We start from the raw sequence: 26,802 nt of genomic DNA, 5'->3' as shown, positions 1-26,802 counted from the left end.
TTAGTACTTTTCAGTCTGTTTAATGTTATTTTTTCATCCCAATAGTTCTGTGTAAAAAAGTATAAATTAACATTGCTAGTCTAAACATGATAACAATTTTAAATAGCTATTCTGATATATAAATGCAAAAATATTATTTAATAAATACATTTTTCTCACAACTAGCAATGCTAGCATGGCTAAGTGATTTCTGCTTCAGGCTAGTAAACCAAGGGTTTGAGGTTCATCTCAGTGACAAAACTTTTTTTTTTTTTAGTTTTTTTTTTTTTTTTTTTTTTTTCTGCACACTTTTGTGCAGCAACTTAATAAAGTTCTGCACTTGGACCATGTAAGTCAAAAGCGCAGAACATTCACTTCAAATAAACTTTTTGAGATAGTTCAAATTTTGAAATTTGACTTTTACTCTCCCTGTTGTCATGCCTACTTTTAAGTCCCCATCCCCTTTAAAAAGTATGCATGTTTTTCAAATACTCCCCCCCCCCCCACTCAACTGTTTTTTGTCAATAAAAAAGTTTATTGAAAAAAAAAGGTAGAGGAACCTTAGATACCTTAGACAACCCCAAAGCGCTTTGTTTGCGCAATTTAAAAACGTCTTTAAATATATATACAAATATTAATTTTAATAAAGTTAAATTATACGTTATTAAAGTATTTGCTTGAGATTTATGTTAAGGATATCGACAGCGAAGACCAGAGTTCGACTCTCAGTTAAGCCATATTGTACTTTTTTTTTATTTAATAACGAATCAAATAAAAATAAACTATACTAAAAGTGACCTTTTTTAAGGCACCTCTCCTTAGTAAGTCTGTAAAAAACGAGATTTACACAAGATCAGTAATATTGAAAACAAAGGCTAAAGCCCGGTGCCGAGGGTAGGCGACCCATACCCCTTAATTGGAGGGAAGGGGGTTGGGGGTTTGGAAACAGCAAATTTTGTGCTCTTATACTAATTTAAGGAGCTTTTTATTTGAGCAAAACCTAGCGGTAAAATTTGGAAGATTTTGAGACCCTAATGACACATTTTTTTGGGGGGACTCCAATTTCTCCTCCAATCCATTAGCCACGACATTATTTAAACCTCTTTTTTGTCGACTCAACAAATAAGTTGCCTGAAATACACCTTACTCAGGGCTGTATATAAGGTGTGACTTGTGTGCATGGGCGCCCACAGGATTTTTTGATGTTCCAGATAGGACACTTTCGCACATAGTGCAAACTCCAAATTTAAGTATGTTTATACCTATGCTAAATGAGAAGGCCTTGCATAAAATTGGGATGGCGGAGGACTGGGAACAAAAAACCCTTAAACACTTGCCCGCCCCCTGCCCATATGTAGTAAAATTATAAACTTTACCATCTAAAACTAGATTTAAATTTATCGACAGATTTTAAATTTTGTTGAAATATATTGTAAATTACAAAAATTATTACCATATGCTTTCGTATGCTTTTTGAAGACCTCCCCCTCCCTCTCCTATGAGCGTACTTACTTTATGGACAACCCCTTATTACCTTGGTTTGCAACAGTAAAAAAAAAAGCATAACTTTCCCTTTCTTAAAACATTGTAATCAACTGAGGGTTTTGGTTTGGTCAGATCTTTTTTTGTCACTCTTTTAATTAAAAGAAAGACTTCTAACATTTAATTTTACATTTATACTTTAGTACTTAAGCATACAATTGGATTATTTGTTCATTGAGGGAAGTATTTCCTTATTATATAAAGCTCTGATTTTCAATAAAGACTTGATTAGTTATATAAAAAAATTTGAAGGCAATTTGTGTACAATACACACACACAAACACAAACATAAATATATATATATATATATATATATATATATATATATATATATATATATATATATATATATATATATATATATATATATATATAAATTTATAAAGCCTTCTCATGAAGGCATTATATAACCATGTACACAGTATTTTGTTTTGACAATTTGACCATGACACATTGCGCATTTAAAATTAGCATGTTTGAAAAATGCCCTGAATGAACAAATGTAAACTTAAACTAAAATTAAACATTAACAAACTATAAAATGGAAAGAGAAATGAAAACTGAAAAAAAAAAAAAAAAAATTAAAGATTTAAAAACAAGAAAAAATGAAAGCATAAAATTATTATGCTTTTATTATAGTTTAAAAGTATTTCATACGAAAAACTTAAAAAATTAAAGTTATTTAATTCAAGCCTTATTACTTCAAAACTTAATTATTTAAAAACTTGAATCTGATATTTTTAAATGTCTACAAAGCAAATAAAACATTAGATTTGAACTTTCTACTAACATCAATATGACAATCGCATTTCATTTATCATCCAATATTCTACAAAAACAGTTAAAAAGTTATTAGCATTAAACTATTAATTGGAACGCTTTTAAATTAATTAAGTTTGAACTATTAACTGAGATGCTTTAAAATTAATAAAATACTTTAGTTTATACTTTTATTTTCTTTGGTTTATCCTACAATTATTAAAATAATTTTTATGCAAGGTCATACAAGGAGTGCGACTGATAATAAATTAGATAATAAAAAGTTATATTATTATAAATAATTATATATATATATATATATATATATATATATATATATATATATATATATATATATATATAAGAAAAAAAAGTAATTTTTAGTTTTTTACTCAAATATAATATTCATTGCATACTCATTTGCCTTTTGACTATTTTTTTACTTTATTTAAATATTATCATAATATCATAAATAATGATAAAGAACATATAACACAGGATTTCTTTGAAATTAAGGAACAAAAGATAGGTTGGCTGCCATTATAAAAAGTAATTAGGTACATTAAATGACTTTGATCATGACTCCACTGTTCAAACTAACATATTTATAAAAATATTTTACAAATTTTATATATTTCAATGTTTATTATAATTATTAGAAATAAATTAATACCTGTGGTGTCTATTAAATTATTTGTGATAGGCTCAATTAAACTCAATTTATTCATTCGACATAATGCACTTCTTAAAGTGCTTGCATTATCTGAATTATTTTTATTCAATATAATCCAATGGCTAAGCATTTTAAATGCTCTATCTTCATTTTCTTTACAGTCTTGTTCAATTGACTCTAGTATATAATCTGGTATGGATAAAAAACCACCTAACACTCTCCAATCTGATCCAATGTTTTTACAAAATTGCACTTTACACTCTTGATTGCGAAGAACTGAATAAATGTCAACTTCTGCTTCTGCAACAAACAAAAAAAAAGTTCTCTCTTAAAACATTTTAACTAGTTGTTAAAATGTTTTAAGAGAGAAACTAACATGGGAGAGGGGCATTACAAATGTACAGTGGGAGGGCATTAGGATGAATAAAGGGAATAAAAAAAAATCAAGTACTAAAAAAATATTTACTAAAAAGGAATTATTTAAACTAATATCTTAACAATCACATTTCAAAATAGTTTTCCAGGAAAATTTTTTTAAATAGTATTTTTTTTCTGCTTATTAATAGTGCAATTTTAAAATATTTTAAAATAAGCACAAGTACTTGAAAGAGTATTGAAAATTTGTTTCATAACTATTGTTCATGATGAATAATCATCAATTTGCCTCCTAAACCAAAAATGCTAGACCAATGAAACAAACTCATCTTTAAGCACATTTGAAGGCAAAACATAAAGCTATATAAAGTTGTAACCGAAACTATATATCATAACTAACTAAACTAAAAAAACCGTAACTAAAACTAGCTGACTAACTTTTTAGTTAAGTAAAATTACCCAACTGACTTTTAAGTCTTACTAAAATTAGTTGACTACTAATGTTTTAGTTAACTAAAATTAGTTGACTAACTTTTTAGTCTAACTAAAAATAATACTTTTTAGTTAATTCAAGTTAGTCGACTAAATAATTTTAGCCTAAACAATACTAGCTTGGGTACCAATAACCTTTACGCCGCCTGGGAAAGAAAACCAGGTCGGCGCCCTAATTATGACTATAACACAAAAATAATTTTTATAATTCTTGTTATGCGTTAGTTGTGAAGAGGTTACATTTTAGGTTTTTTTAGTTGTGAAGAGGTTAGAGATTACAAGTTTATTCATTTATCTTTATGAATTGTTGCAAGTTACAATTAACAGTTGTAATTTACTAAAGCGCATGAATTAAAAGGTTTGCTTTTCAGAGTTTTTCAAGTTTTCAAGAAAAATAGTTTTTAATTTATAATTAAACTATATGAAATAATAAAAATAACTAAGTGAAACAAATTTATAAAAAATAGATAGCGCAACATTTTTAAAAGTTATGTTTTGTGCGGGAACTTTATTCAGATTTCCTTTATGTAACACCTCCAATCACTTTTTGATGTAAGAACTCGTAAATTAGTTCTACGTTTTTATAATGTTAATATATTTATTTATGATAATTAGATTGTAAAATTTAGACAATTAAAGTTTTTTATTAAAGATGTTAGGTGTATAATTATCATGTTTTTGCCCCTTTTGGTTTATGTTTAAATGTCTAAAATTACTATAAAACGATTATTTTGACTATAAAACTATAAAACGATTATTTTGACTGCGTACGATTAACTAATTATAATTATTTATATATAATAATTAATTAACCATTAAAATTAATTTAATATAAAAAAAATTAAAAAGAAATCTCGCAATTTTCCAAGACGTTAGACTTAATCGTCTGTATTGTTAACTTAATGTTATTGAAGAGAATTTCCAACGGAAGAGAATTCCAAACGGGCATATAAAAAAGTTTATTGTTTAAAATTATAAAGTTTCAAAATTAAAAGATTAACAGTTTGAATAAACTTGGTTTAAATTTTTTCAAGATTAAACTAAAAATGAGTGAAATAACTTTATGGGACTATAGATGCGGATGTTGTTTCCAAAGTTTGGATAAAGTCAAAAATAAGCGTGGAATATCTAGATTTTTTTAGAAACAATACTGGTGTTCCTAATGAAATACGATAAACAGTCAACTAAAACAACAATACTATTGAGCTTGGAACACATTGCTGTGCTGCTTGTATTGAAAGTGCACAAAGAAAAGAGAATGAGGAAATAAATTTACCGTTAACTGGGTTAATAGTGACTTCGAACAGTTGCTTCGCATCGCTATTGTTTCGTATGCCACATTAATATGCAATGAAAATTTTAGAAAAATTCAAGGTAGATGATAAAATCATGGGTGTAGTATCCGACACCAGTAACCTATCCAATTCTTTAAAAGTTGGTTTAAACATTCAATCAATAAGATTGCATGGGGCTTGTTTTGCAGTTAGTAGTAAAAAATGTCATAGATTTAGTTGAAGAAGGTAAAAATAATAGTTCATCTAAATTCTTTTTTATTGCAAAAGCTAAGTGCAGAAAAATTGTTACACCTTTCAATTATTCATCTCAACTTAATGATTTATTAGAAGAAAGTCAAATGCGACAAGGAAATCACGCACTTCATTTGATTCAAGATGTGAAAACTTGTTGGCACTCCACGTTTCTCATGGAAGAAAGAATACTTAAACTTCACTCCTACATTAAAGATATCTTTAACTCTAAACAACAATACAAAGATATGAAAAAAAATTTACGTGATGAAGATGAAATAGATAACTTAAAAGAAAAGGTAAAAGCATTAGCAAGCTTTAATCAAGTAAGTATTTTACCGTCAGGCGATACTTATGCAACATGTTCTTTAATTATTTCAAGTATAAAGTACCTTGAGAAGCAACTAAATAAGAAAAAAAGTGAAACCCCTCTTTTAATTATGCTTTTAAAATTGCATTTATTAGAATCTTTAAAAACTTATAAAGACTCATTTGATTTAGAGAACAATTCGTTTTTATTATATATCACTTTTTTGGATTCAAACTATAAAAAATTTTTAATTCTTTAAAAAGTATGAGAAAAAAAAATTTTTAAATGCGTGAAGGAATTTCTGTTGGATTTTTGCCTAACAAAAAAAGTTTGTGAAATAATTCTAGTTAAAAAGGTGACAATCAAATCAAAAAAATTTAAAGTTATCATTTGACGATGAAGATGATGATTCAGGAAATGATAGTGACAAAACAATAAGTTTAGATTTAAAAAAAGAAATTAGTGGTTATATAAAATTGTCAGTACATGATCAAAATGTTTTACACTTTTAGCATCAAAACCAACATGTGTTTCCAATATTGTGTTGTATTTCGACAATGATTTTATGTACACTTGCTACCAGTGCACTAAGTGAGCGCCAAAATAAAAAAAAACTATTTTTTTTTTTAAATAAATTTAAAAATATATTTAAAAATATTTTTTTAAATTTATTTTAAACAATTTTTTTATTTATTTTTACCCTCTGCACAAAAATTTAATTAAGCAATTTTTAGTAAATCTAAGACATCCCATGAGCGGTGTGTCAGATTTACAGAATTCTTTCACTATTAGAAAGATAATTTAACCTGGGACCGATGATCTAAACAATGCAACGAATTTGTCGAAAAAGTTTTTTCTTAGTTTTTTTAATTTATTTGTTTTAAATTTAAAAGTTAACTATTTTAACATAAAATAAAAATGCGTAATCACGCAATTTTCTCACTGTTTGAGTTATAATTTGGTCATTGCTACATAATAAACTATGTACGTAAACGAATTTTTGTAGTGTGTTGTTGTTATAATACTCATAGGAGAAGACACAACAATAAATATTCATAGATTGTGTATTGTAATTGTTGTGGAGGTTACGTTAAGATTTCAATAGATTGAGGGAGAGTTAATAGAGGGATAGGACTTATTGATTACTCATTTATGAGTTTTAAGTGTACAGAAAAAGTATTAAGTAAAAACTAGTAAAAAGTAGTAGAATGCTAAATGTTTCTACTGCATTGTTTCTGTAATTCATATTTTAGAGTATTTAAAAAAAAAAAAATTAAATCAGTCTCAGATTTAAAGTGTTGCGCTAGACTAGTAAAAAACGCAATTAATACGCACAACAAGGAAATGAATTAAGTTAATGAATTAAGAATTAAGATCAATTTTTTAATGTGAAAAAACGTGTCATCATTAACAAGCAAGATCATTCATTCAAAAATAGAAAAAAACATTTTTTTAAATTTATAATTGACGTCGGTTATTCTCCAGTTAAGATTGTTCAATATGTTTAATAAATTATTTTATTAATTTATTTTTGCTATTCAAAAACTCTTTATTTACATTCTTGCTGTTTATCTTAAGTTAGGAAAGTTACAAATAAAATTTGCAGATTAATAAATATTATAATTTAAAATAAGTTAATAACGTTTTTATATTAAAAGATTTATTAATAATTTCGGTAAAATAAATTAGCTAGTAAAGTACACCGAAAATAACAACAACAAAAAATCAAAAAAAAAAACTTGCAATGAAATGTATTATCTATGTTATATTTGCATAAAACATAAAAGAAGATAATTAAATAATATTATAATATTATTAATTATTAACTAATATTTACAATAATCACAAATTATCTATATAAATTAATTTACAATCTATATAAATTAATTTACAATCTATATAAATTAATTTACAAATACAAAATTTACGTAGATATTTAATGTATATTTGTAAATTTAGAAAAAAAAAAAAAAAAAATCAGTTTTTGAATTTAAATATATTTTTTTACTAAAATACCTAATTTACTAGATATTTAAATATGCCAATTAAATTTAGTTGCTGGCCTCGTGCGTTGAAAGAATCTATATCTGGCCCTTAAATATCTTTGTTACTTACTCGGTTTAAGGCAATTTTAAAATACTATAGCGTCTGTATGATATTTTGTTGACTACGACATATTTTCGTTAAATGATCAGGTCTGTGAATCATGAAAAAACAAAAAAAATTTAATGATAGACTTTGCAGTATCATAAAATATAAATGTTCGAAGCAAAAAAACCCAAACAGTAGATTCTTTTTTTTTTTTCATCTTCTTTAAATCCCAATTGCTTTTTCATTTAAATCACAATTCCAATTACATTTTAAAATTGATAGAAATATTGTATTTTGATAACTATATAAAGCTAATATAGCTCAGAACCGATTAGAACTAGAATCTATACCAATTTAAGGCACTTTTTCAAAAGATTTTAACTAAATTCATGTTAACGCTGATGAGCGAAAGTGATCTTAAAGGCTCCAAAATGGTGTTCTTTAAATTCACAATTACGATTTGAAAAAAGGATTTGAAAATTATATAAAAAAGAGAAAAGTTTATTCAAATATTAAAAAAAACTAAAGCGAAAAAAATTATATTTAAAGCTTTTGTTTGGACATAATCCGCGTATAAAATCACGCGAATTTGAAATGAATAAATTTGAATAATTTGTAAATCGCCTTAACTATACCGAGTATTTAAGTTAAGGTAGCATTATATTTGACGGAAATTGGCAAGCTAACCAAGTTTTTCAATTGAAAGTTATTAAAATTTCGGAAACTTTCATTTAACTTTCATTTAAAAGCTATCAATTTAAATAAGTTTTTTAACTTTTAAATTTCTCTAATGATAAAAATTATAATATAAAATATGATGAACAATAATACGATTACCTATGTAAAAAAGTTAAAAAATTTTTTTTTTTAATTTTTAGTTTTAAAATATTAAAGTATTTAAAAACTGAAATAATTAAAATCTTTCCATATAATTAGGGTTGCCAAACATCTGGATTTTACGCAAATTACAATTTTATGGATTTTACAAACCTGTAATAATTTTTTTTTACTGTTTTCCTTCAAAAGAGCCGTAAATAAAGTATAATGTTTTTTATCTACTGTCATCAATTAAAAAGTTGTTTTAGCAAGTTGAAAAGTTACAAGAGGATCTTGGAAATCGTCAAAAATGTTTTGTTAAAAATTAGATACTATTTAGCATTTTTTTTACATTTATAATTTAAAAATGAAAATAAAAATTAAAGACAATATATATGTAACTAATTGTTTAAACCTTTTAAAACTGTATTTATAAGCGATGTACGAAATTAAAACAGATCAAAGTTTCAATGAGTAAATTTATTTATTCATTCATTAAAACTGCAAACAATCGTCTTTTGTTCTTGTTTTCTCTGTACAATATTAAACAAAAAAGAGAAGCAATTTAAAAATGAAAACTGAAGAAGATTGCTCAAAATGAAACAAATTGAATAATTAGAATTAAATATTTATAAAATTGAAAAATATTGCTGAAAAATAAAATAGAAAAATATTCCTATGAATAACCCAGCAAAAATAGAAAATTTTTAATGAAACTTAACTGTATCTAAAAAATTGTATCTACTTTTTTAAATGACAGAATGTAATGACCTTTTTTTTTTTTTTGGCTGCACCTTAATTCCCAATTTCACAAAAACGCTGTATGAATTTTTTTCCTGGCTAACACCCTGTTAGCATATGCGAGTTACTTAGTTGACATTTTTGAAAAAGATATAGATTTAAGAAATAAATTTATGGAACAATAAAATACTCTTGTTGATGCTAAAACAAAGCTATCTGGTTTTATAACACATTTTGGATTATTAGAAAAGATGTAAATTTAATATCTAAGAACAACAAATTGTACTACAAATTGTGCAGAATTATTATTAACATCTACATATTTTGTTGAACGCATACAAAGTTCCATAACTAATTTCTAGCCTCAAAAAATATAACAGAATAGAAAGATTTCAGAAAGTAACAAAACTAGAACCTAACATAAAATCTATTAGCAAGTAGCATCAAGCGCAAGAATCTCAGTAAACTTCATTTGTTTTGTACTTGAATACGTGATTATTTTATATTTACTTGAATTATTGTTTTAAATAAAAAACCTCCTTGTGATTTCTTCCTGCAGTTCATGATTTAAGCTATTGAGCAAATAATCAAAAAATTGAATACGTAATATGGGAAATATTTTATTTCTATGAAGCCTTGGTGGGGCATAGTATAAAAAAGGATAGAAAACACTTGTTCGAACTAAATGATTTGATTTTATTAATAAAATATATATCATCCATTTTTATTACTTTTATTTATAAAAAGTGATAAATATTTTAAAGTAAAAAAAATTATTGGTCTATTTAAAGTAAGAGTTATAATTTTTTTTAAATTCCAGTATTGATAGATCTCGTATATTATTGAAGTTTTAGGGTGATTTTTTAAAAAAGTATACAAAATAAATGTTCTATTTATTATTTTAGAAGATGAAGGAAGTTCATCTTATAGAAACCAGGAACAAAAAGTCATAATCAAGATGATATTATTATTGACTATAATATTTTAATATTTATAATTATTATTCAAAACATTATTGTAATATTGTTACAATTATTACAAAAATTAATTTTTTTAATTATAAAATCTAAAGTAAACAATTCATTATAAATAAACTCATTTAGTTTTATAGTGATTTAGCAATCAAAATAAAATCAAGTAAATAAAAAAAAATTGCCAACCTACCTAATGCAATGATTTCTATCATAGCTTCTAAACAATTTACATTTAAAACTAAAGTTTCAATATTTGATTTGTATTTTTTAGGATAATATTTATAAATTTCTATTAGCAAACGTTTTATCTTTGATTTATTGCTTCTGCTGTTTATATTTATCTGCCGAACAATACTGTTTGGTGATAAACCACACAATTTTTCATAGGCGTTTGCAAAACATATCCAATTTCTGGAAAAATTAACTATGAGAATATCTGTTACTCTTTCTAAACAAAAATATCAAAAAATAGTACAATTATTTAATTGTTTAAACTATTTCTTGTTTAAATATTTGTTTAAATACTTTTTTAAAACTATTTATTGTTTAATGCATGTGTAATTGTTGTAATTGTGTAATTTACAATTGAATATATAAATAATATATAACTATTAGTAATAGTTATATAACATATAACTATTAGTAAACTTCATTTCTAATTTTTTTTTTTTTTTTTTGACATAAACAATTGCATTTTTCAACATGAAAAATTAACATTTTCGCAATTACTAACACCAAGCCTTCCCAGGAAAAGTGTACGGTTTTTTGTCTTGTATGACTGCATGCGAGTATTTTATGTTAGACAACTTGATCGCAGGTAATTGCAAGTTTTATAATATTAATCATTATGGAAAAAGTTTCAAAAACAAAAAAAGCTAAACTAACAAAATAGAAAATAAAAAGAAATTTAAATAGAAAAAAATAAAAATAAATAAGTAATTTAAATAATTCGTTTACTGTTATTATTTTTGTTTCTTTAGAGTGGTTGCTATTTTCAGCAACAAAATTACATAATGCAAAGCAAAAAAAACAACAGTTTTAAGTCTACAATAAAAAGAATAATTTTTCTTTATTTAACTTTTTTTTTTTTAACTAGGAAAGCGATAATATAGTAATACTAATCTAAATTGCAATGTGCTTGTAAAATATATTTATACAATTTTAATGTAACAACAAGGGTTGAATTAAGCGATCGCAAATGCAAAATCTGGAAAAATATCTTGTCTTCAAAATTTTAGTTTATGCAAAACAGTGTTCTTTGTTTTCAAGGGGCAATTTAACTTGAATTTGTTAGCAAAAAAGTTATAAAAAATAAAACAATAAACTAACAACTACAAAAGTAATAACACTCTAGTAACTAACTGCATTATAAAAGTAATAACATTATAAAAGTGTTATTACTTTTATAACGCACTTATAACTTTTATAATTCATTCTTTGTTAAAACAACATAAGTAATTCCAAATTTTAATTGAAGTAGAAAAGCATCTAGCAAAATAGAGTGGATATTCAAATAATATTTAAAACTTATTATTCAAATATTTAAAACTTAATAAGGAACTTAAACAACTTTAAAAAAACATAATGTAAATGTATAAAAAGTTTAACATTATGAAAAATGTTACTAATGGTCCGTAAAAATGTGTTAATTTTAAAATCAACCAATAAAAAGTTTTTGTTGGTTGATTTTAAAATTATTGCATGTTTTTGCGATTATTAGTAACGTTTTTTATAATGCTAAACTTTTTTTAAAGTACATTTTTATAAAGTTCTTTAAGTGATTTGTAAATGCTCCTGAAATTATTAATATTTGACTATCCACTTTATATTTTCTTGATGCTTTTTTACTTTAATTAAAGGGTGGATCTGTATACGGCGCACCCTGAACTCGGTGAAGTTCATAAGCTCATGGAACAACAATTCTCGGAGTTTGCATTTTGGTAGTTTACAGAATGGCACTAAAACATTATGTTATTTGCATGCCATAACGGTAACATTGTTGAAAATAATGAAACAAAAAGTTTGTGTAAATGTATTTCAAAAGTATAACATTTCACAAAAAAATCTAAAACTTAAAAATACAAATTATCAACATATATTAACAAGGTGTCAAAAAAACATGAGAATTGAATTTTCTCATGTTTGCCTTTTTAAAATCTAACTCATGTTTTTTGTTTATTTTAGATCTGCAAGATTCAAACTAACCAAGCAACTGGTTGCATGTCCACAAGCTCATGTAGGGTTTGATTTACTTTGTAGAGATGTACCTTGTTCTACAACAAGGAAAAGATGCATTTCTTCATATGTAATAGGAATCTGGGAAAAAGCTGGTTTTGGTGATTTCATATTGAAGGGAGCTTTCTTTTAAGAGAAATGATTCTAAAGCTAGATCAGAAGTATAAAAAGATGCGAAAATTACGCAGTTTAAACTGGGATTAAGGTCAAGATAGATTTGAAAAGATGCAACTGGATTTAATAGAGGAAAGTAACTGTCTTTTTGATATTTCTGCTCCTAATATTGAGGATAAGATTGCTTCTGACCTTCTTTGAATACAAAAAATGAGGATTTGCTTTTCTACAAACACCAAAAGGGTGAAAGGAAACAAAGTATTTCAGAAGAATTAGACAAAAACTATCAAAATACCATGATTAACAAAGAACAATGATATCAAATGAACAATCATAAACATAATCATATCATAACATATCATAATGAACAAAGATATCAGAGACTGTTGAGGATAAAAGAAACAGAGAAACAGAAAATCAATACATACTTTGCTCCAGCAGAAATGCATGAACAGGAAAATTTCTTTGAGTATGGAAATTCTGACCCTGAATCTGATAATAAACCAACCTCTGAAGAAGATTCTGATAAGGAAAATATTTAACGTAAATCTAAACCAAAGGTTTTCATACATATCAGTCCTGAAGAACTGATAGAATGCACAACTGCAGCTGCTGCAACATAATGTTTTCATAAGACCTCAAACTTCAATAGTAGCAGCTATATGTAAAAAAGGTGGTGTGAATCTGGATGAAATCAACTTATCAAGAAGCACAGTCCATAAAAAAAGGTTTGAAAAAATTGAAAGATTAGGTGATCAGATAAGGCAGGACTTATTTGACACATTGAAAGAAAGAGACTTAGTCTTCGTTTTGATGGAAATTAAGTGAAGCAGATAGAAAAACAGCTGAAAATAACTGCCACAGTTGAAAGAATAGCTGTAAATGTCACTTCCCCAGACATATAAGATGCAGATGATATACTCTTGGGAGTGGTTCAAGCCAAGAGCTCCAAAAGTTGTGATCAAGTTAAAGTTATCTTTAAGGTGCTTGGATACTATGGTATTACAGATCAAGTTTATGCTATATGTTGTGACATTACACCATAAAATACTGGGATATTTTCTGGAGCTGTTGCCATTCTTGCCTCCAGTCTAGATGTTCCACTTTATGGTTTATGTGCAGGAGGCATATATTGGAAGTCCATATTTCACACTTCATGGAGGCTGTGACAGGTGAAAAAACAAAGGGTCCAAGAAGAGGTTTGTACACAAGACTGCAAAAAGGATGGCAAGATTTAAAGATCTCAGAATATATATGATTTAGTGAAATTTGATTGGAGTAAACTAGAATTTGGTTCTCCTCTACATACCACAGCCAGAGCAGCCCAAGAGTTTGGAGAGCAAGCTATTATGTTGGATATTTTTTCAAAAGGTGATTACAAGGAGCTGTGTGAGTTAGTGGTACTTTACCTAGGTGGAGAAGTTCCTAACTTCTCTTTTCACCAACCAGGAGCCTACCATCAAGCAAGATTCATGGCAGATGCATTGTATCTTCTTAAACTCACAATGTTTTCAAAGATATCTAAAGTCATGAATGAAGAAGAGAAAACCATGGTGAAAACTGCTTCTTTCTTTGTTGCAATCTGCTATATTCTATGATTTTTGAAAGCATATCTTACTAACAATACTCCAAACAATGACCTTAATGCTTTTAAAGAAGTGTTTCATATTAAAGAGCAATATCCAGTGCTGGGGCATGCTCTACTCCAAAGTATGCAAAGACACACATGATATCTTACTGAGGAGCTGGTTTTATTGGCTCTTGCTGATGCTAATTTAGATTATTAAGTAAAGGTAAAAATGTTGAATAGACTGTTGGAGTTGATGTGCCAAAAAAGTTCAAGGTCTGCAAACCCCAAATTTCAACAATACAAGAATCAACTGAGCTGTTTGATCTTTTTGGGTCTCAGAGTTGGGTTCCATTGAAGGTGGCAGGCATAGACACCACTGGAGTGGAGAGTTGGGTTGAGGACCAAAACACCCCTAGTCTTGAAAGTTTCATATCATTTGCGAAAAACAGTATGTGCGTCAATGATTGTGCAGAGCGAAATATTCGGTTAATTCAAGATTTTGTGAACTCACACAAAACTGAGGACATAAAGCAAATTGTAATGTTAGTTGCAAGAGACAACAGAAAAAAGCTCACCAAAGAGATGACAAAGAAACAACTTAGAACTGTATGAATTACTTGTTAAAAAAAGATTTTTTTCCACTATATTTTATTTGCTTGATTTCTGTTAAAAACCAATATTTACATCTATCTGTTTTAATGCAGATACAAACATTTTTTTGTGATTTTTGGACTTCTTGGGTAAAGCAGAATGGGAAAAAACTATAAGTAAGTTGAAATTCAAATATTTTTGAAATTTTGGGACACCCTACTATGTACATATGTGTGTGCGCTTTACTAAAAAAACACACTGAAAGGCTTAAATGGTATAAGAAATCTGAATGTGATGAGAGGTGTATCATTCAGAAACATACAACAAAATATTTTTTATATACAAATAAGAAAATTCAAATGGTTACAAAATAAAATATGATCAGCGATACTTAAAGTAATACAAAAAAAATATGGAAAGTTGTACAGATCAAACCACGGACGATCCCTGTTTTCGTTACTGAACACAATTTTTCGATAAAAATGTGGATCTTCATCCAACTTTTCCAGCGCCCATTCATCAAATGTTAAACATTGCGGGAGGTCGTGCGTCTTCAATTCTTGCACCAGCTCTATCTTATAAGGTTTTACACTCAAATCTTTTCGCTAAATTTTCCACATAGTAGAGTAACAGAGGCCCAATTGCTGTGAATGACAGCGAATCGACAACACATGGTCATCACTAACACTGGCTGATACAGCTGTATCATTTTCTTTGGTCCTCACTCTTCGTATGTGTGTTGTTGGTTAATGTGCAATAATGTTTGAAACTACTAAGTTTGAAATTTAGACACAAGCTTCCGAATAGCTCCCTCAGTAGGCCGACCAAACTGCTCATAAATTGGAAGAAGTGTGCGATGCACTCTCTTAACCGAGCATAAACTTTGATATTAAAAATCAATAATTTGCAAGTGTTGTGCGTTCCTAAGTTGATTCATGGTTAAATTATAGACCAAACTGAACAAGTCTGATAATGACACAAAACATGATGCATGTGTGATCTGTCAAAACCAAAGATACCAGCAAAAAAATCACCCTTTACAAAAATTTATATATAAAAGTATATGCAAGCATTACATAGACATTTTCTTATAGGAACAATTAATACTTTTTAAATTGAAATTATACAAATATATTTTACAAAGAGATGAGGATTTATATTTTTAAATAAAGGAAAATCAATTTTTTTAATGTTTAAAACTGTTTTTTTTTGTTGTTGTTTTTTTTGCTACAACTTACTGAATTTTGTTGCCGAAAATAACAACCACTATGAAGAAACAAAAATAAAAACAGTACACAAATTATGAAAATGATTATGATTTTTTATTTAAGTTTATTTTTGTTTTCTATTTTGATAGTTTTGCTTTGAAACTTTTTTCTTTGTTTTTGAAACTTCTTTCGGCAACACATATAATAAAACTTGCAAACAGCCATGACCAAGTTGTCTAAAACAAAATACTCATGCGCGGACATCCAAGACGAAAAACCGCACACATTTTCTAGGGAATGCTTGAAATCACAAGACGGTTCATAAAATAATGATTGAACTGCACTGCAGTCAATACATATATATATATATATATATATATATATATATATATATATATATATATATATATATATATATATATATATATATAAATATATATATATATATAAATATATATATATATATATAAATATAAATATATAATATATATATATATATATATATATATATATATATATATATATATATATATATATATATATATATATATATGTAAATTATGTTAGTGTATTTTACAAATAGAGTGCTCAGTGTTCTTAAAGAACAGAGCAATAATAAATTAGTAAAAAAACACTTATCTAACTTTTATCTTCTACTTAAAGTTTCACCATTGCTGGATCATCAGGAACTCTTCCTGATGATCCAGCAATAGTGAAACTTCAAGTAGAAGATAAAAGTTAGAGAAGTGTTTTTTTACTAATTTATATATATATATATATATATATATATATATATATATATATATATATATATATATATATATATGCATATATATATATATATGCATATATATATATATATGCATATATATATATATATATGGGTCATTCCATGCCAAGTGGTGCAAATTTTAATGAGGTCCCTCATGGACCATCTCAGATTTTATTGAAATTTTTTGATTTTGTACATATATATGTTAAAAGCATGTTTTGAAAATTTTAGATCAATATCTAATATGGTTCTTGAGAAAACGCTATTTAAGTAGTGGGCTATTTTGCATAAAATTTCACTCTACAAGAAAAAAGGGTTTTTTCATCATTTTTAACAGCCAATAACTTTTGAACAAGTTAGTTTTATACTTCAATTATTATAAGATAGCAAGTGTGCTGTGGATACTTTGAAAAAAGAAAAAAATATTATTTCTGGCATCTTAACTTTTTCCATAATGGCGGGCTAAAGTTGATTTTTTTGTTTTAAGAATAAGTTTTTTTGTGATTTTAAAGACCTTAATCTTAAAAACTAGTTACAAAGTTAGTACAAATCAAATTGCCTGCTGATCTACATGTGGTGGATAAACATTTTTAAAAAAATCAGTTGATTAAAGAGCTGCATTCAAAAGTTATAGGTCTCCAAAATGAGTCAGATCGAGATTTTCGTAAAATTGATCTGTGATGCAAAGCATCTGTTACCTAAGATGGCACTTTTTTTTTTTTATAAAATTTTTTATACGCATCAATTAAAGACTGTTAATTAATAAAAACCAAAAAAATTAATGGGCGCTTATTTATAACCCCCAAAAGGTAGTCTCTAAAAGTCAGGTAAATTTTCCATAAAAAATTATTACTTTTTAAAAGTTTAGTTATTGTTTCATTTAATTCTATATTACTAGTATGTCAATCTAAAAAGTACTAATAAAACCAAATAAATTGTTGTATTTTAGAACTAATTAATAATAAGTAATATGCCTGAGCTTTCTACTTGCTGTATTGCTAAAGCATTAAATGAACAGTGCTATCTATCTAATAAAAGTAAACGCTACCAAGAACTGTCTAAACTAAACCAAGAGCTTATTTCTTTGAGAAGCAAAATAAATCCCATAGATTTTATTTGTAGCTATCACGAGAAAGTTTACTTGTCGAGGTATGAGAATGAACATCGCAGGTATTGTTGTAATCCGTTGAACAAGCACGCAAAAAATGTGAAAAGTAAGTTTCAATATTTAATATCTTAATTTAATAAAAATACCTTAATAACACTAAATAAATAAATAAAAAAATATGTAATAATTATTTCCGTTATTTTTTAGATTCTCTTAGAGTTATCAGTCTTTCATATGCCAAAGATTTTGGTTTAATACCTGGTCAAAAAATTTGCACTAGTTGCAGAAAAGTTCTGAATTGCAAACATAATTCAAAAGAAAATGAACTCCAAGAAAAAGAAATTTATGTTGACAACCATACATTAAAAGAAGATCTTAATTCAAGTATTGCAAGTTTTGGATGCTCACCTCTAAAACTTGTTTCAAAAAAAGATAGAGTTGCATATGGAAAGCGTAAAATTGATAGCGTAAGAGCTCATACACAAAAGGCTGTTGCCAATGTGCTAGGTTTAGAAATAGCTGCACTTTGTGGAATTGAATCACCCTCAAAAAAATGTTTGAAAAAAACAAACACAGATTTAGACAATATTATGACTCAAATTAAGTCAAAATTTGAAAAAACATTGTCAAATTCTGAAAAAATCACACTTCTTATACTCACTCCAGACAGTTGGTCAATAGAGAAAACTCAGAAGTTTTTTTTTACTTCAAAAAGATCTGTAGTACAAGCCAGAAAATTAAGTAAAAAAAGTGGAATACTATCAAAACCTTCTCCAATATCGGGTAGAAAACTAAGTGAAGATGTAATTACAGAGGTTGTTCATTTCTACGAATGCGATGAATATTCAAGGGTTTGTCCAGGAAAAAAAGAGTTTGTTTCAGTTAAAGTAGATAGTAAAAAGCAACATATCCAAAAGCGCCTTCTACTAGTTAATATGAAAGAGCTACATATTGAGTTTAAAAAGAAATATAATTATCTTAAAGTTGGATTTTCAAAATTTTGTGAGCTAAGGCCCAAGTGGTGCATTCCTGTGGGTGGTGCTTCTGGTCTGCATGCAGTTTGTGTTTGCCAGTACCATCAAAATGTAAAGCTCCTTGTACAGAAAATTCCTGGAATTTCTGATTACAAAATCTTATTAAAATTAATGGTTTGTAGCATTGAAAATAGAGATTGTATGCTGCATAGCTGCGATAAATGTCCTGCTAAAAAGGTTTTGTTAGACTACATTGACACTTTGTTTACAGAAAAAGAAATTAGTGAAGTTAACTTTTATCAATGGCAAAAATCAAATTACCAATGTACTTTAGTACCAGCAACTCTACCTTTAGATGAATTTATTGGAATGGTTTATGAACAGTTAGATAGTTTACGAGTGCATCATTTTATATCAAAAAGTCAAGCCACCTACTACCAACATTTGAAAACTAATTTAAAAGAAAATCAAGCTTTGGTTCTTCTTGACTTTGCAGAAAACTATAGTTTTCTAATACAGGATGCAGTGCAAGGTTTTCACTGGAATAACAGCCAAGCAACTGTGCACCCCTTTGTTGCGTATTTTATAAAAGATGGAAAACTTGATAGTCAAAGTTATTGTGTTATATCAGATCATCTGAAACATGGAACAGATGCTGTTCATTGCTTTATCGGTAATGTTATTGATAAACTTAAACAATTACAAACATTTGAACACATTATCTATTTTAGTGATGAATAAAAATTACAAAAATCTTATCAACTTATGCTACCATAAACACGATTTTGACATGACTGCAGAGTGGCACTTTTTTGCAACGTCGCATGGTAAAAGCCCTTGTGATGGTGTTGGTGGAACAGTGAAACGTCTTGTTGCATGAGCCAGTCTACAATCACTAAACGATCCTATTGACACACCAAGCAAAATGTACAGCTGGTGTGTTCAACACGTCAAAGGAATATCTTTTTTTTTTGTTGACAAAGTTTCAATAGAAACACATACTACAAACTTCAATTTGGAAGAGTGATATCGTTCTTGTTCGACAATACCTGGGACACGAAACCACCACAGTTTTATCCCAATGTCACTTACCTCAATAAAAATAAGAAGAGTCTCATTTGATATTATTTGCACTAATGTGGATTTTTCTACTTGCAGAATTTATATTAATAAAATTTCCAGTTACTCACCAGGAGAATAAGTGGCCTGCGTTTACGATGCTCAATGGTATTTAGGAAATATTCTTAGTATTTCAGAAGAGCATCAAGATCTTAATATGAAATTCATGAAAAAGTCTTTATGTAACAAGTTTACGTGGCCATGCAGAGATGATCTTTGTTGGGTACCTCTAATGCATATTTTATGCAAAGTGCAATCTCTTAAAGTCCAGTCAAACAGTGGAAGATTTTATAGTATTGACTTAAAAGAAATCAATGAGATTATTTTATTATTTGAGAAATTTAACTTTTTGTAAATTTTATTATTTTTGTTTATTTTCTTAAAAACATTTTGTTTGTTTTTCATTAAAAAAATTATTGTATTATAAAGAGGGGAGGGGACAGAGGGGAGGGGACTTTATCTATTGGGATTTAAAAGTTCTTTATCTAAAGGGATTAAAAGGCTTTAAGCATTGATATTTTTTAATTGATATTTCATAATAAATAACATTATATAATTCAATGCATTTATTTATTATGTCAATTTCAGAATTTTATGGAAAATTTACCTGACTTTTAGAGACTACCTTTTGGGGGTTATAAATAAGCGCCCATTAATTTTTTTGGTTTTTATTAATTAACAGTCTTTAATTGATGCGTATAAAAAATTTTATAAAAAAAAAAAAGTGCCATCTTAGGTAACAGATGCTTTGCATCACAGATCAATTTTACCAAAATCTCGATCTGACTCATTTTGGAGACCTATAACTTTTGAATGCAGCTCTTTAATCAACTGATTTTTTTAAAAATGTTTATCCACCACATGTAGATCAGCAGGCAATTTGATTTGTACTAACTTTGTAACTAGTTTTTAAGATTAAGGTCTTTAAAATCACAAAAAAACTTATTCTTAAAACAAAAAAATCAACTTTAGCCCGCCATTATGGAAAAAGTTAAGATGCCAGAAATAATATTTTTTTCTTTTTTCAAAGTATCCACAGCACACTTGCTATCTTATAATAATTGAAGTATAAAACTAACTTGTTCAAAAGTTATTGGCTGTTAAAAATGATGAAAAAACCCTTTTTTCTTGTAGAGTGAAATTTTATGCAAAATAGCCCACTACTTAAATAGCGTTTTCTCAAGAACCATATTAGATATTGATCTAAAATTTTCAAAACATGCTTTTAACATATATATGTACAAAATCAAAAAATTTCAATAAAATCTGAGATGGTCCATAAGGGACCTTTGCACCACTTGGCATGGAATGACCCATATATATACATATAAATATATATATATATACATATAAATATATATATATATATATACATATATATATATATATATATATATATATATATATATATATATATATATATATATATATATTTATATATATATATATATATATATATATATATATATATATACATTAGGGTGTTTCATATTTTATCAATTTTTGAAATTAAACTCGCGAATCGATTTATAAATTGACCATTTATATGAAAATAAGTTTGAACAAAAAAAAGTATGTTTGTACAATTTTTAGGGTCCCCGCCAGTTCGATTTTGGGCAAAAATGTTGGGTGTTTTAAACGCCTGGCGGGGACCTTAAAATTTATCCTATAAAATTTTTTATTCTTTTAAATAATATATGTTGGATTGGATATTAATTACATAAAAGGAGCATGTTGAAAAAATTAAGATAGGCCTCCGAGTTATAAAATACGCCACCGAGTTATAAAATAGGTTTTTGTAAATATTAATAACTCAGAGGCGTATCTTAATTTTTTCAACATGCTCCTTTTATGTAATTAATATCCAATCCAACATATATTATTTAAAAGAATAAAAAATTTTATAGGATAAATTTTAAGGTCCCCGCCAGGCGTTTAAAACACCCAACATTTTTGCCCAAAATCGAACTGGCAGGGACCCTAAAAATTGTACAAACATACTTTTTTTTGTTCAAACTTATTTTCATATAAATAGTCAATTTATAAATCGATTCGCGAGTTTAATTTCAAAAATTGATAAAATATGAAACACCCTAATATACATATAAATATATATATATATATATACATATATATATATATATATATATATATATATATATATATATATATATATATATATATATATATATATATATATATATAAACAACTTTAAAATGTATTCTACAAAATAGAGTGCCTAATGTTCATTAAAAAATAGAGCAATGAAATGTTAGTAGAAAATCACTTAACCAAAAAAAAAAAAAAAAAGATAAAAAATTTTCTACTAATTTATATATATATATATATATATATACATACATATATATATATATATATATATATATATATATATATATATATATATATATATATAATATATATATATGTATATATATATATATATATATATGTATATATATATATATACATATATATATATATATATATATTTATATACATATATATATATATATCTATATATACATATGTATATACATATATATATATGTATATGTATATATGTATATATATATATATATATATATATATATATATATATATATATATATATATATATATATATATATATATATATATATATATATATATACAACCCTCGGAATTAGAAAAATTGAGGTCAGCAATTTTTGTTGACCTCAAAAACACTTTTAGGTTGGCAGTTAGGTCGGCATTGTCACATGCGGACCATTCCGAGGGTTGTATAAACATATATATATATATATATTAGAGATGAATATTAAATGTACTGTAATACAGGGTACATGGCAGTTTTAGAAATCTATTTTTCCTGAGTTTTCCCTGGTTTTTACCTGATTTTAAGTACTTTTTCCTGAGTGCGGGTGGTGAAAGCATATATTTTTCCTTTTTAATGTTGAAGGATATAATACTTTCGCAACTGAATCCATGTTCCCCTAATATTTTTATTATAATTTTTCAAAAAATTAAATACTTCTTAATTAATTGATAGCAATCTGTTAAAGGAAGGTTTTTGAGTAATAAAAAGTAGGAATAAAAATAAGGAAACAAAACCATAAAAGTCCAATAAATATAAAAAATATATTTTCAAAAATAACAATTTGTATCTATCATATAATCTAATATAAAACTAAAAAACATTTCCTGAGTTTTCCCTGATTTTAAAGATTTTTAAAAAAGTTCCCTGAATTTTCTAGGTATTCCCTGATTTTTCAGAATTTAAAAACTTTTCCTTTATTATCCAGGTTTTCCCTGAGTGCCATGAACCCTGTCATATACTAAAATGCAAGTAAAATCTGAAGAAAAAAGAGCTTGCTGATTCTTTTTTTTAGATAGCTCAAAAAAATAATCTTGAAATATTAGTAAAAGGAAAACAATTTAAAGAGATATAAACAAGATTGATATTTTGCCTGGTGGAAATGTTGAGGAAAGCAATTATGATATCAATCTAGGTGACTTTATTGATTTTTGAAAAAGTTTTACCTTATTAAAAGTATTTTAGAACTTGATGAAGTATTCTTAGCTGTGTCGAAGGTTTTTTTTCAAACTGTAAATATAGTTAATGATTATTTTAAAGCTAAAGATCGATTAGCGTTACTTGTAAATAATTGTATATGTATTAAGTCATGTTTGTATATAATATATACAAATATGACTTTATACATATACAATTATTAACATAATTGTAAATATCAGGAGAACTAGTTTGAATAAATTATGTTAAATTGTATCAAGTTTTGTGAGGCGTTTTATGCTTAACTTATAAAGATCTTTTTAATGTGAAACAACAAGCTATTTCAACAAAAATGTTGAAAAAATTTACTTAAAGTTCATTCAGGAGTTTAGTGGAAACAATCAACAAATACTTCAACATTTTCCAGCAGAATGGCAAGAAAAAGTTCGGTACATCATATTGGATAAAAGAGGTACATACATATCAAATAAAAGAGGTGTTGCTAAAATAATTTGCTATTGATGCATTTACAGCTTATGAACAGTTTATTACAAGAAAACTAAAGCATGGAGATTCAGTTGATGCTTATTTGGCAAAACTGCAAATATTATCTACGCTAATTGGTGGGCTGCCAGACTGAGTAACTGCATGTTCCTTTGTTTCTGGACTCCCGAAGAAAGTTTGACAGATGCTGAGATCAAGTTCGCCTATGGATGATCTTAGGACTATATAAATACTTGTGCAAGCAAGAGCACTAATGATCAAAGAATGAAATGATGGAACAAACGATGCAACAAAAAAACGTGCTGAGCTGAGGTCGCTTGAAGATCAAATACAATCAGTTTGCTATGAGTGTAAACTCCCCAATCATTTTGCAAGAGGCTGTCATCTACAAAGAAATAGTAATCAAAACAAGTCAGGTTGAAGACAGGAGACAAGTGATGTTCTGTGTTTCTCGTGTCAAGAGTACGACATATCAAAAATGTGTCCAAAAAATGTACCAAGAGAGAAGACATTTTATGCCAGATCTCTCCCTAAACAATCAAAAATGGCGTTACGTACTACACGCTTGGACATTAACGGCGTTCTTCAGGATGTGTTGATTGACTCAGGATGTACCTGCTGCATCATTTATAAAAAATGCGAGACAAATTATGAAGAAAAATAGACAACAACAACAGCGCAAAGGCGTAACCGAACTGGAATTGTCACACCAAATAGGAATAAAATTTTTGTGAAGCACTTGTAGCTGACTTTAAATCACTTGGTCATTATTTTTTGATGGGTATGAATGGAATATTGGCTTTTGCTACAACTGTTTTTAAAAATACCTTAAGATGCTTTTTATGTGTTTTAAGAAAAATGCGATTAAAAATAAATCATAAAAAAAACTCTTTATAAAACATTTTTTGAAATGAATAATTTTTATGAACTTTTTCATAGTTCTCCAAAAATATTTATTCAATAACGTTTCTAGGCATCTATATAAGCTTACTTTGCAAAAAAATCAAATTTTTTTTTTTAACATAAAGCGTTTTGAAAAACGGCTGTAGTTTGGTGGAGTACCAATATCTGCAACCCATGATGTTTTTTTTATGGGAAAAAGCAAATCATATTTATTGGATTAACAAATCAATACTTGGATTAACAACTGATATGCCAAAATATGTTAGTATTATGAATATAATAGCTTGGGATTTCACAGCTTCATTGGAGAAACAATCACGTGCCTGGTGGTTGCAGTAAAAATCATATATATAAGGAATTAGATTGCTTGTGGGTTAGTTTTTTTTTAAATAAACTTTTTTTATTACAATGGTCTGGACAAATGTATTCAGGGCATTTACAATATTGTTAATTCAACAAATTTGTTAAATACTGTGATTCATTTATGAGTTATGGTATTCAACGATGCATTTGTCAAGACATAAGTAACTAAAAAAAGTTTTAGAAAAATATTTTTTTGTTAAAAATTCAAATCGCAAAGTTGCAATTAGTTAATTGAAACTTCGCGAATCGAAACGCTGTTTTCGTGACAAATTTGTTATAAAAAAAAATCAGAACTAATTTTTTGTATATTGCTAAAAATTTTAAAAAATACCAGTATGGTTTTTTTTAACTTATAAATATAAATTTAAAAAAAACCATGACACTTATACTTATAACAGTGCACTTTTAATAAGTATAAATTAAGACACAACATAACGTCAAAAAAATCTATATAGGTATTTTAAATGCGTCTCACACTTAGATTATATAAAGTTACATCACGTTTTATTTGATCAAAAGCTTTTAAATTTATAAGTTTAGAAAATAATCTTTATTAAATAAAACCCACAAGTAATCCAATCTGATTATTATATATATACTTAATCCTTTTTATTTAAAATAGATCTCAAATAATTTCTGGTTTATATAAAATTGCTAAATTAGATTGCTAGTGGGTTTGATTAAAAAGGAAACTTCTTTTAAGTCTTATAAACGGCGTAAATCATTAATAAATCCGAAGACAGCATATTAAAACATTTTTAATACTCTATTTAAAAAAAGTTTTTTTTGCAACTTTTTTGATTAAAACTTAGATTTCAATGCGGTAGAAGAGTATTATTTTGAGGTACATGAAACAATACACAGTTGATGTATGAACACTCCATTGCGCCTGTACCTTATATTTATATCTGTAAATGGCGTAAATACGATTTGTGGGGGGGGGGGGGGGGGGGGAGTGGGGGGGTGGGGGGGAGGGGGGATCAGGGCTCAATTATAAAAGAAAGAAGACACTAAACTAAAAAAAAGGTAGATAAATTAAAAGCGTAGGTTCTTTTATTGAGGTGGAGGGTACTAAAAAAAGCGTATATCGAAATTATAAAAGAAGACACTAAACTAAAAAAAAGGTAGGTACGTTAAAAGCGTAGATTCTTTTATTGAGGTGGAGGGTACTAAATAGGGGGAGGGGAAGAAGGATTGAAATAAAAGCGTACGTACTTAATGAACGACTCCTAATTAGAAACACATTTATACATATACAATTAGCAATGATAGTTAAAATTATGCTTGAATTTTTCGGCTTTTAAACAAGACATTAGGGGTGTTCAAAAATTTTTTTATTATAAAACGAAAATACACAAGAAACCCAATATGGAGCAAATATGAAACAAATACGATTGCAAAAAAAAAAATTCTAAAAATATTGACATTTACCTTGTGCTCAAGCAGCAAAAAACCCCGGAAAATGCGCTAAATTGTTTCCAAATTACTTGGCTTTGAGCGCAAGGTAAATCTCAATATTTTCTGAAAACAAAATTTCTTATGTGATAATGACCCAAATTTTTTTTAAAT

General features: G+C 26.9%; 1 protein-coding gene across 3 annotated transcripts in view; it reads right to left on the bottom strand.

Annotated features, from left to right (window-relative positions):
* LOC136090706 (uncharacterized) overlaps positions 1-26,802 on the bottom strand; it is an 87,521-nt gene that overhangs the window by 19,281 nt on the left and 41,438 nt on the right. For 2 of the 3 annotated variants that reach the window (XM_065817545.1, XM_065817546.1), the window contains exons 7-8: positions 10,469-10,726; positions 2,954-3,253 (exon numbers count right to left, since the gene is read on the bottom strand). In XM_065817545.1, the coding sequence (XP_065673617.1) occupies positions 2,954-3,253; positions 10,469-10,726 (558 nt within the window). The remainder of the gene's footprint in view (positions 1-2,953; positions 3,254-10,468; positions 10,727-26,802) is intronic. The other variant, XM_065817547.1, reaches the window with a different exon arrangement.

This window comes from Hydra vulgaris, chromosome 14, assembly GCF_038396675.1.
Source record: "Hydra vulgaris chromosome 14, alternate assembly HydraT2T_AEP".
Lineage (NCBI taxonomy): Eukaryota > Metazoa > Cnidaria > Hydrozoa > Anthoathecata > Hydridae > Hydra > Hydra vulgaris.
This window is presented reverse-complemented; position numbering and strand designations above follow the sequence as displayed.